Genomic DNA, 12,587 nt, shown 5'->3' with positions numbered 1-12,587 from the left:
GGTTTAGTGTCGTTCCTCCACGAAGACGGGGAGCGACAATTGCCAAGACGGGGTTTTTCTGCTTTTGGTTGTTTTTATTGCATTAATGCTGAAAAAATTAATAAGAACTTTGTCTGCAGTAAAATTCCTACAAAAGGCTAACTTTTTATATAAACACAGAGGAACTATTGCCCAAGGTAATTCTTTCTACCCATTTCAATGTGCAAGCCTTCTCATGTAATGTAATTTTAAATTAAATAAAGGCTCACAATTATTTCTCCTGGGTATACATTTGGCTGCACTAACTCTATAAAACAGTATTTCAAATGAGTCAAACTGCATTAGGAAAATAGATAAACAATTTATGGCACCTATGGAACAATTTCTTAATAATTTCCTCCTTTATTTTAATTTGATATTGAACATTAGAGTTGAGAGTTTATTTCTCCATGGATATTAAGAAAATGCTTCTTACTTTATCCCTAGGTAAAAATTGTCTTTAAAAATTTTGAGCAGTTGAAACAGTTTGTTTTTCCATTATTGTTTCTAGAAATATATGCTTAATTGATATTAAAATTAAGAAAGTGTAGGAGTTAGGCATAATGGCCACTTTTAAGTGGCAGGCAAGGTTAGCTAATTTGTGATATCAATTCATTACTAAAAGCCAAGAAGAAAAATATTTTTCAATAACTAATAAATTCTTAATACTAAAACAATTTTATTGCTTCTATTGAGAGCAATAAATGGTTACAGGATGGGAAGCAAAACATTATTTGGTAATATTGAAATTAGTAATGCAGTAGGCATTGCAACTGCTTCCAGTGTTGGATAATTCTTCTAACCTTCATCTCACCATTTAACACAATAACAAGCATGACATGAGTATACCTCTTGATGACAGACCGTGCTGATGAGTGATTTTGCATCTTTATATTATAATCATTTTATGTAATTAGCATAGTTGTTTCTCAGACCATAATAAATATGCGATGCTCAAGGCAATATACATCATGTTGTAATTTTATTCCTCATTGCTTGTAAGCAAGAGGAAACCCTGATTTCTTCAAAGCTGTGTCTTAAGCACAGTTCAGGAAACCAACACGTAAACCTTAACATAGTATTGTTCACTACAGAAAATAATTCACCATGCAGACATCTCCTATGCCCTGAATATAAGGTATCAGTGGTAGAAGCAATGTTATAAAGAGTCCATAGTTGATAGACAGGTAAGGTAATTGGAGTCTATGTTGATGGAGTGATTAAGGATCAATATGTTGTCATTAGAGCCGCATGAAGGGCATATACAGTTTATTGTATCATCATTAAATGCTCACTTATGACATAAACAAATATTAGCCATTTGTCAGATTGCTGCCATTAGTGACTAGTTGTACTAAAAGTAAACCAGAATAACATTTCACATTTGTCCAGGTCACTATTTCTGACAACTAATGATCAGGATTAATGACCAAATAAAGTACCTACTTTGTCAGAGAGTAAAAATGTAATGGTTCCAAAGCCTTACAAAAAGATCTTGTTCCCATCACATTCTAGTTCTATCTAGCAGAACAGCAAATAGCAACCAATTATGATGTCTTTGCATGGGTTGGAGCACGCCTAATAACATGTGATTCATCACTCTTTAATATAGTGGTCTGAGCTTAAAACCAATGTCTAACTCCAAATAAAACTCCTAAGAGATCCAATATGTCCTTGTTCAGAGTACACTGTGTACCTCCCCATGAAACTGTGTTCTAAACCGAATGAATTATCTCAAGAATAAAAAACTTCAGTGAAACTCTAAGGAGCACAGAACACAATCATCTTTCCATGAAGGAATCATTCAAAACTAAAATTCAATGTGCATGAAACTCATAACATGATTTCAATATTCCTGTAGTTTTAAAAGCTGTGGAAACAGAGTATAAAAAAGAATTATCATCTAAAAAATAAAGAAAATATATCAGCTCTGGATGTATGGTATATAGCAGTTTTAGTCTTCCAAAATATGTAAATAATTTTTAAAGAAACACAACTTGCCGCAAGTTTTAGTAGCTATTGTTTTAAATTAGATTGCCATTCACTTTATGGTATTTTCACTTTCTTAGAATTTATGCAGTTCTTGCAATTTTTTATGGGATAGGGATTGAAAACCAAGAGATGGTTCATTCTAAAATACACTGCATCAGGGCTGGCACTGTGGCACAGCGGTTTAAAGCCCTGGACTGAAGAGCTGGCATCTCATATGGGCACTGGTTCTAGTCCTGGTTGCTCCTCTTCTGATCCAGCTCTCTGCTATGACCTGGCATAGCAGTAGAAGATGGCCCAAGTCCTTGGGCCCCTGCACCCAAGTGGGAGACCCGAAAGAAGCTCCTGGCTCCGGATCTGCGCAGCTCAGGCCATGGCAGCCATTTGGGGAGTGAACTAGTAGTGGATGGAAGACCTCTCTTTGTCTCTACCTCTCTCTGTAACTTTTTTTAAAAATTTATTTGACAGAGTTAGACGATGAGAGAGAGAAAGAGAGAGAATGGTCTTCCTTCCTTTGGTTCACCCCCCAAATGGCAGCTACAGCCGGAGCTACACTGATCTGAAGCCAGGAGCCAGGAAATTCTTCCTGGTCTCCCACGTGGGTACAGGTACCCAAGCTTTTGGGCCATCCACTGCCCTCCTGGGCCACATCAGAGAGCTGCACTGGAAGAGGAGCAATTGGGACTAGAACTGGCGTCCATATGGGATGCCGGCACCACAGGTGGAGGATTAACCAAGTGAGCCATGGCGCTGCCCCCTCTCCCCCCGTAACTCTTTAAAATAAAATACATTGCATCTATCATTTTGGACTCAATCTTTTAGATTGACTTTAAAACTCCTTGTATATAAAAATATTCTTTTCACGTCTACCATCTAATCATACACCATCCACAAATAGGAAAAAATTTTCATCGACCTAAATTGTTAGTATTTACAGTATTTCATAAAGCTTTTGCCTTAAGCAAAACTGCAGCAACATTCATGTTTCTTTTGCTTTGATACTAGAAAGCTTTTTAAAAAAGCAGGTACTTTGTGTCATTTTATACAAAGAAATAAAGCCCATGGCCTAATTATCATTACTCATGCTCCTGCACTACAATGTTCAGTGGTAGCAGCACGCAGTAGAGATCAAGTTTGATGACTGTTTGCTGGGAGATTCTCAGAGAGAACACATTGCTGCTCACATTGGGAATATGGTCATGTGAGGACACAGATGTTGCCACTTTGCATTCTATCATTGTGGGCTTTTCTATTCTTTAAGGAAATCATTGTTTTCTGTGGGTCTAACTTGACAAATAAACAGCCTCATTTTCTTGTTTGTCAGTGGGCAAATAGATGACATCCACAGTAAATATTACAAACCCGAGTCCCCAAGGAATAAATTAGTAATATTTGCTGTGGAAATTGATTCCACTTTAACAATAATCAGTCAAGAATAATAGATGAAAGACTTGCTACATAACCATCACTATTGAGGGAATTCTAGGAAATAAATATATTCATGGAGTAAAAATTCCTGAGGGTAAGAGGAGCAGAATTCATAGAAATCTTCTAGTCAAGATATCCTCAGAATGCATAACTCCTTTCTATTTGCCTTTCAAACATTTTTGTTTTTAGACCAGGTTTTTCATTAATCCTCTAAGCCCCAGCACCTACAGCATACTACCAATGAAATGCACCCACCTGCTGAATGAGCAAATAGATGATTTTATTAACATACACCTCTACCTCCAGAGCTTGACCCTTGAGCCTATATACCTACACTAGAAATGCCTTGGATATTTATTTATATAATTACATTGAGTAGAAATTATTTTTCTATATGTGATTGTAGACTCTTGTGATTAGATATGTGTTTAGTTTTCATTAGGCGTGTACTATAGTTTGGGTATCATTAATACATTTTATAATGATGGGTCTAGTAGAGATCACCACATTCTGTACACAGAGCACAGAAGAAAAACATTCAAAAGTGGACTTCTTCCCTGTGCTAAGTGCTAGGGGACTGCTGATCACCTAGAGATGGGGAAATAAGTCTCCCCTTATTCCTGAAATAGCACATGCGTGGGAAGGCTCTGCTTAGATATAAAGAAAATGAAGTCCCAAAGAAAATATAAAAGGGTGAGGGAAACAAGCAATTCATTAGTCATAGATATATTTTATTAGCTTTTTAAAATTCATTTCTCAAGCAACCCCAATGTGTTGACATTTAGAGCCTGCTCTGATAGGTCACTTTCATGCAGTCACACCCCCATTTCAGCAGGTGTCTGGGAGGCCCATGTTGATAACCTTAAGCCATTTCCCCAGAGCTTTACATATATAGACTGTTAGGTTTTTTCAGGATTGCAAACCAGTCATTATTGGTTTGACATACAATATCTCACTTTGTTTCCATTTTGCATTGCTTTATTTTCTCAAGCATCTGCAAAATTCTTGTCTACCCTTATATGTTGGCACTAAAATACAAATTTCTCATCCTGTTCCTTCTATGGACTGAATGGAGCAACCAAAGCCAGAAGCTCGTTAGGTCAACAGAAAGCTGAGCACCACCCTGGTGGAGTCATTCTGTATTCCTCAAAGGGGCTGAACTGGGCCACACACTTTTAAATTACAGCAATAGTAATAATCAATGGTAAATCTGAAAACATGGAATCTCAATGTCACCATTTGTTGAACACATATTGATCTACAGTTTCCTAAAGTGTGCTCCTGCAGGCACCTGCATTGGAACCATCCGGTACATGTTCTGAACTGGAATCTTGGAATCTGCAGGTTGATGTTCTGACATGCAGATGATGACCAGGCTATCTTAACTGATTAAGTTTTATGTATGTGGCAGTTTGTGAACCACTATGAGACACTTTGAGGACTTCCCGTATTACTAGCATCATTTCTATGAAGGCATACATTCTAATTTTAAATCAGCTAGTCTTTTTGCTGTGTCATTCAGCATTGCCTCTATAAATTCTGTATACTTGGGAATTAAGTAATATATATTAGAAAGCTTTCTAGGAAAGTTGTGTTATTTAATAAAGTTATTTCTAAAAAATCTATTTTTAAGATGAAATTTATTTTATTTATTTGAAAGACAGAGTTACACAGAGAGCGAGCTTCCATCTACTAGTTCACTCACCAAATGGCCCCAGCAGCTGGTGCTGGGCCAGGCCAAACCAGGAGCTTCATCCAGGTTTTCCCACATGGATGCAAGGCCCCAAGGACTTGGGCCATCTTCTACTGCTTTACCAGGCACATTAGCAGGGAGCAGGATTGGAAGTAGAGCAGCCAGGACTCAAACCTGTCCCCATATAGAATGCCAGCATTGCAGGTGGCAGGTTAACTCATTTGGCCACAATGCCAGCTCCATAAATATCTACTTTCACACATGCTGATGCCCTTGACCCCATTTCTTCATCTTTGTCTCAAATGCAATGGGAAAATGAAAACTACTGCCCTTCAGAACAGAAAAATTCTATCTATACTCTAGTTAAGGCAGCCTTAGACTTGACCCTCCCAGGATAAATGTACTTTATTGTCACACAATAGTCATGTAGTGGAACAATAATCGTACTGGATAGGGTATGGGCAAACCCAGGGAGTCCAAAGCCAAATGGAGCATTTTTGATTACCTAATCTCTCCCTTCTTCTGTTGTTTGCTATCTAAAACATCATAGCTCACCTCTTGATGAGTAGTCACATCGGAGTATCAGGACTCCATGACCACCAACCCCAGACTCGATGGAGCTCTCCCAGTTCCTTCAAAAACACTTTCAAATGTCTCTCATCCTTTCCAGGCCTCTAGTTCAGGAGCTGCAAACACTAATGTGTCCAGGCCCCGCAGAATAGATAGGTAAAGAAACAAAGTTAGCCTGCTCAGGTAGTGCCTTCCTTTACAAAACAGAGTGGCTGTCACTGCAGCCAAGCTGAAGGCGGCACATCCCTCTTGAATGCCTTCAGATCATTCCAAACATACACAAATGCACACACATGCACACCCACCTGTGCTGTCCCAAAAAGCAAGAAGAGCAATGTTCTATAGTTTGTACGTTCCAGCTATCTTAAGATTTTTATTTGAAAGAGACAGAGAAGTCTTCCATCCACTGGTTCACTCCCCAAATGACCACAATGGCCAAAGCTAAGCTAATCCGAAGCCAGGGGCCAAGAGCCTCCTCCAGGTCTCCCATGTAGGTACAGGGGTCCAATGACTTGAGCCATCTTTCACTGCTTCCCCAGACCATAGCAGAGAGCCAGATCAGAAATGGAGTAGCCAGGACTCGAACTGGCACCCATATGGGATGCCAGCGGTGCTGCAGGCTGGGGTTTTAACTTCTGTGCCACCGTGCCAGCCCCTAGTTTGCTTTCTTAACTCGAATCTTCAGCACCCTCACTTGGACTACCGCAATGGTTTTTAAGATTGCCACTAATCTCCTTCAGCTAATTCTGTCACAAGTGTAACCCTTTGGAAGCTAAACATCACCAACTTGTTTCTTTGCTTGGAGAACAGCACTAACCAAGCATAGCCGTCACTCGAGAAGAGTAGTTTAGAGAAGCCAGTATTGTGGCATAGTGGGTTAAGATGTCACCTGCGAAGCTGGCATCCCATATGAACACTGTTTTGTGTCCCCTGCTAATGTGCCTGGGAAGGCAGCAGAAGATAGCAGAAGGCCTCTGGGCCCTGCACCTGCAAGGGAGATCTTGATGAAACTCCTGGTTCTGGCCTAGCCCAGCGCTGGTGTGTGGTCATGGGGGGAGTAAACCAGTGTATGGTGGAGAATCTCTCTCCCTTTCTCCCCCTCTCCTCCATCTCTGCCTTTCAAATATTTTAAAAGAATATTTTAGGAAGGCAAAACAAGTGGAAGTGGCCATGGGTCTCCAGCAGACAAAGTAATTGTGGATGGTGGGACACTCTAGACTGGGCTTTCACCCACCCTTTGATGGGGGCTAGAAATCAAGAGTCAGGCGGGCTCTAGTTCCATGATGGCCAAGTAGAATCTGCGCCCTCCCTCGCTCTATTTGTGATGTGTTTTTTCCATTCTCTAATGTGGCTGAGGACAACTTGCCGCTGCTGTTTATTACCAGCATTTGTCTTGTTCTCCTGAGACCCAGCATGCTTTCTGCTCTCTACCCAAAGTTCTTCTTTTATATCCTATCAAAGGGCACTTGAATTTGGATAGCCTCAAAGTACATTTGTTACCTATTCCTCTAAAAATAGAAAAATCGAATGTTTCGTATTTGTCTTTTGCCCAAAAGTCTTCTTAAAATTAGTTTTACATAATTTACTCTTTGCAAATGTTTCTCAATTGTTTTTCCTTTCCATGTAGTGGCCGTAGATAGGACAATGACATTCTTGCTAGGTCATAATCAATTACATCCTATGCATTGAGGTTTTCCGTCATGGGAATCGAATGAACTCCGGATGCTGCAATTAGTATTAGATGGAAATTCTCTGAAGTGCCATACTTGCTTCCTTATTACTGTAGATTCATGGTATCTTTGCCAAGATAAAAAGAACAGGGTGACTTTCAACTTGGATGAGGTATGCAATTGATTTGTACTATGGAGGGAAACCACAGGAAAAGATCATGAAAAAAAGAAGTATTTTTAAAGCATGGAAATAGGGCCAGTGCTGTGGTGTAGTAGGCTAAGCCTCTGCCTGTGCCATAGGCATCCCACAGGCAACAGTTCGAATCCCAGTTGCTCTACATTGATCCAGTTCCCTGGTAATGGCAAGGAAAAGCAGCAGAAGATGGCACAAATGCTTGGGCCCCTGCACCTTGTGGGAGACCTGGAAGAAGCTCCTGGCTCCTGGCTTTGGATTGGCCCAGCTCTGGCTATTGCAGCCATATGGGAGTAAACCAGTGGATGGAAGACTTCCGTCTCTCCCTCTGTCTATACTTTTGCCTCTCAAACAAAACTTTTATAACAAAGCATGGAAATAAAGCTTTAAAATGTATGTTTGACAACTATCATTTAGCATTTCATAAATATACACAAAAAATCTGGCCAGAATATTTGAATACATGTATGTATAACTTAAGCACAATGCATAATTCCAATGAAAAACACACACACATACAGAATTATATGGGTATGTGTATATATTCAAGAATTTGGTATATTTGTACACCAAAATCATGCATATAGTATCATAGGTTCCTAGAGTACTCATACATTAAATATCATATTAAATTTGAGATAGCTATTAAGGTCAGTGACCCATTCCAAGAGGTCAAGAATGGAAGAATTTTCATTTTTTTTTTTTTTTTTTTGCAGAGTTGACAGTGAGAGAGAGAGACAGAGAGAAAGGTCTTCCTTTGCCGTTGGTTCACCCTCCAATGGCCGTCACAGCCGGCGCGCTGCAGCCGGCGCACCACGCTGATCCGATGGCAGGAGCCAGGTACTTATCCTGGTCTCCATTGGGGTGCAGGGCCCAAGGACTTGGGCCATCCTCCACTGCACTCCCTTGCCACAGCAGAGAGCTGACCTGGAAGAGGGGCAACCGGGACAGAATCCGGCACCCCGACCGGGACTAGAACCTGGTGTGCCGGCACCGCTAGGTGGAGGATTAGCCTAGTGAGCCGCAGTGCCGGCCAGAATTTTCAATTTTAAAGAGCATCTTGAGATAATCGGTTGAACTTGGAATCTTGCTTAGTTATAGCTTTGTCTTCCCTGTCCCCAGATGGGCAGTCCTCAGCTGAGGTGCTTGGTTCACCTGTAGGGGATGTTGGTGACCAGTGACTGTTAACCACAGCAGATTTTAATTCTATGCACCTACAGGAAAAGGACTGGGGGAGGGGGAAAAGGGGGTGTTAAAAAGACCTGGATACATAGTGAATGATTTTCTCAGGACGAGCACGTACAAGTGTTATTCAGAGACTGGATGAGTGCCAGGGACAAGCAAAGAATTCATACAACGATTTGTGAGCATTAATTACTGGTGAGGTATATTCCCTTGTGTCTGCGACTATCATGGAAGAATATTAAGAAACTGGGGAATAGAAGGTACTACAATGAAAAGCCAGAGACATTCCATTTGAATTCTCCAACGAGTAATAAACAGAAGAGTAAATATCAACAAGAAAATACCACTGCTCCATGATGTTTTCACAGAGTTATAGATCCCACAATAAGGCATATGATTAATGGTAGAATGAGGCAGGGGGCTTGGACATCTTCCTCTGGGTGCCCTTGAGAAATTGAGGACAGATAGCAACACATATAAGGACACATGATAAGGGGTTCTGGGTGGCACAGAGAAGGGAAGGCAAGACCACCTTTGCAGAAGAGGCCCATGAACATACTGCTGAAAGGTATGACTATAATACCAGAAAACTCTCCATCTAGAGGATATAAGATTTTGTGGGCCTTGGAAATGCTTATTGAAGAATACTTAACATTGCACCTTATTTTCCCTGACTCAAAGAGCAGCTAATCCCCAAATATACATTTATCCTACATTGGCTGCTAGGTGAATTGAGGGTTTCTGGGTTGCTACATCAGTAAAGGGCTATTTTCAAATCTCTATAAAAATTTAACTTAATGGCAGAGGAGTTGGGAAAATCAAGTATAGTAATCCCTCGGTTTCCACAGGGTGCTGGTTCAAGAGCCCCCTCAGATATAAAAACCCAGAAAATTCCCAGTAGCCTAAGATTGCATATCATCTACATATATCCTCCCACATACTTTAAAATCACCTCCCTGTTTCTTTTATTATTATTATTTGATAATGAAAATGCCATGGAAATAGTTCTTAAGCTATGCCGGTCAGGGAATAATGAAAAGAAGTCTGTACATAATCTATCCAGGTGCAATTTTAAAAAATGATCCACTGTTGGTTGAATTCAGGGGCTTGGAACCAATTGATCTGGGGGACTAGTCACATTTTATTTTACTCAGTGTTAGCTTTAGTGCTGGGTAGTCCATTTCATGATTTTCATCAGCTTTTCCTCATCACCATGGTTAAAAGCTGCCACCATCTCCCCCATGGACCACCGCATCCACTCCTGCTGTATGATTGTTGATTATTAGAATGTCAACTTCAGAATCTCCAGAAGGAGAAGAATGGTCCTAGACCCTTCCACCAGACCCATGGGGCTGAAATACCAAGAGGTTCATCCAAGAAATCTGCATTTTTTTTCCTGGCGCTCCACATGATTCTCTTTTTTTTTTTTTTTTGACAGGCAGAGTGGACAGTGAGAGAGAGAGACAGACAGAAAGATCTTCCTTTGCTGTTGGTTCACCCTCCAATGGCCGCCGTGGCCGGTGCGCTGCGGCCGGCGCACCACGCTGATCCGATGGCAGGAGCCAGGTGCTTCTCCTGGTCTCCCATGGGGTGCAGGGCCCAAGCACTTGGGCCATCCTCCACTGCACTCCCTGGCCACAGCAGAGAGCTGGCCTGGAAGAGGGGCAACCAGGACAGAATCCAGGGCCCCGACCTGGACTAGACAGAGGATTAGCCCATTGAGCCATGGCGCCAGCCTCCACATGATTCTTATGGGCCCTAATATTTGCAAATCCCTGTAGCAGTGCATTTTTTTTGGTTCATTTAACACATCAACATGAAAGGAGGTTATTTTCTTCCCCAATTGTACACCTGATTAAGAGACTCCGATGAGATATTAACTCCAGAACCCCAGGACTGACTCATTCCCCAGGCACTGTGTCTGGGTAATAGGAACATTTACAGCACCATTAGGAAAAGAATATTTGCATAAGTGTATGCCTATGATAACACACATTAATGAATCTTTCTACATTTTATATAAAATCTATATCCCCTCATTCAGAAAAACCTATCAGACTGAAACCAGCATTTCCAACTCAAGATTAATTCAATGCCCTCAAGGGAAACCCTGTAGCTTTGCAGATGTGAAGGCAGACCCCAGGGACCTGGAACTTGTGAGGCAGGCTTTGCATGTGGCTCCAGGGTGCAGGTGGAGCCCAGGACTCCCCCATGCTGCTATCATCTCCTTCCCCCTTCCCCTCTCTCAACACAAACACAACAGTGCTCTTTGTTGCAGTACAGAGCATGAGTGACACTTTGCTTTCTTTCCATGTTTTCCTTTAGTGTTTAGAATTTACCTTCCAGACCTTGATTTTTAATGGAGAATTTTCTTAGTCTCTCAAAGTCAATGGTTGTTTGGAAAAGTTAAATATTTTTTTTTTGACAGGCAGAGTTAGACAGTGAGAGAGAGAGAGACAGAAAGAAAGGTCTTCCTTCTGTTGGTTCACCCTCCAAATGGCTGCTATGGCCAGCACACTGTGCCGATCTGAAGCCAGGAGCCAGGTGCTTCCTCCTGGTCTCCCATGCAGGTACAGGGCCCAAGTACCTGGGCCATCCTCCACTGCACTCCTGGGCCACAGCAGAGAGCTGGACTGGAAGAGGAGCAACCAGGACAGAATCCGGCGCCCCCTCCGGGACTAGAACCTGGGGCGCCGGTGCCGCAGGCGGAGGATTAGCCTAGTGAGCCACGGCGCAGGCCTTGAAAAATAAAATATTAACTGTTCTTCTCTCAGCACTATAAGTAGTGTAGAGTTTAAAAAAAATCATCTTTTTTAACACGTCACTTTAACTGTCTAATTCTTGAACGAAAATATTTGCTGGTTTCTGTTGTGACCTGGCAGCCTGAATTCCACCTTCAAGCAGACAGTCTCCATCTGACATTAAATCTCTCTGGAATACCTTAATTAGCATGTTATAATCATTTTGACCACAAAGGAAATCACTACTGACATTCTGTGCAAAAGCATCCACAGGGAATGAGCAACTTCTGTGAGAGATATGATTATTTATTCACATCTCAGTCAAAATGATAATCTTTGCACCCCCAGAATGGAATTATCTGACACTTTGAGTATCTTCATTTGCCTAGCAACAGATTATGAGAACTACTTCATGGACCACAGGCAGAGGAATCACAGCTGCGATAGTCATTCGATAGATTTGACTTTGAAAGATCTGGTTGTTTTGTTGCCTACATTCTATATCTACAGGCCCTCAAAGAAATCAGCCCCATAGCAGACACCACTTTATGCTACAAAAACATTAAGATTTTCTTTAAAGTGGCTGTAAATGTAAAACAGAGGATTTCGTTTCCCAGGCTTAAATCTTTCTCAGCTTTTTTTCTTTAGATGTGAGCCTGCCTGGAGTTGTCATTTAAAAAAAAAAAAAAAAAACAATAAAAAAAAAAAAAACATTCAACTTGGGGCCAGTGGGTTAAAGCCCCAACCTGCAGTGGCTGGCATCCCACATGGGTCCCATTTCGAGTCCCAGCTGCTCTACTTCCCATCCAACTCCCTGCTAATAAGCCTGGGAGAGCAGTAAATGATGGCCCAAGTGTTTGGGACTCTGCTCCCAAGTGGGAGACCTGGAAGCAGCTCTTGGTTCCTGGCTTAGGCCTGGCCCAGTCTGGTCATTTGGGGAATGAACAAACAGATGAAAGATCTTTGTCTCTACCTCTCTCTGTAACTCTGCCTTTCAAATAAACAAATAATAAGTAAAATAAATCTTTTAAAAAATATTCAACTTAGTTCAAAACTTCATACTTGGGTTAACCATGTTTGTCAGGGCTTTTGCAATTTAA

At 41.3% G+C, this 12,587-nt stretch overlaps 1 protein-coding gene across 8 annotated transcripts in view; it reads right to left on the bottom strand.

Annotated features, from left to right (window-relative positions):
* Positions 1-12,587, bottom strand: part of FGF14 (fibroblast growth factor 14) — an 849,823-nt gene that overhangs the window by 148,951 nt on the left and 688,285 nt on the right. Inside the window, exon 4 of one of the 8 annotated variants that reach the window (XM_089303456.1) lies at positions 8,595-8,789. The exons of the other annotated variants lie outside the window; for them this stretch is intronic. Coding sequence (XP_089159582.1) covers positions 8,610-8,789 — 180 coding nt within the window. The 3' untranslated portion in view covers positions 8,595-8,609. Of the gene's footprint in view, positions 1-8,594; positions 8,790-12,587 lie in introns of those variants that run through there. 8 annotated transcript variants of the gene reach the window in all.

Source organism: Oryctolagus cuniculus, chromosome 9 (assembly GCF_051225735.1).
Source record: "Oryctolagus cuniculus isolate XC-2025 breed Fujian yellow rabbit chromosome 9, ASM5122573v1, whole genome shotgun sequence".
NCBI lineage: Eukaryota > Metazoa > Chordata > Mammalia > Lagomorpha > Leporidae > Oryctolagus > Oryctolagus cuniculus.
The sequence above is the reverse complement of the archived record's forward strand: the minus strand, read 5'-3'. Positions and strand labels throughout refer to the sequence as shown.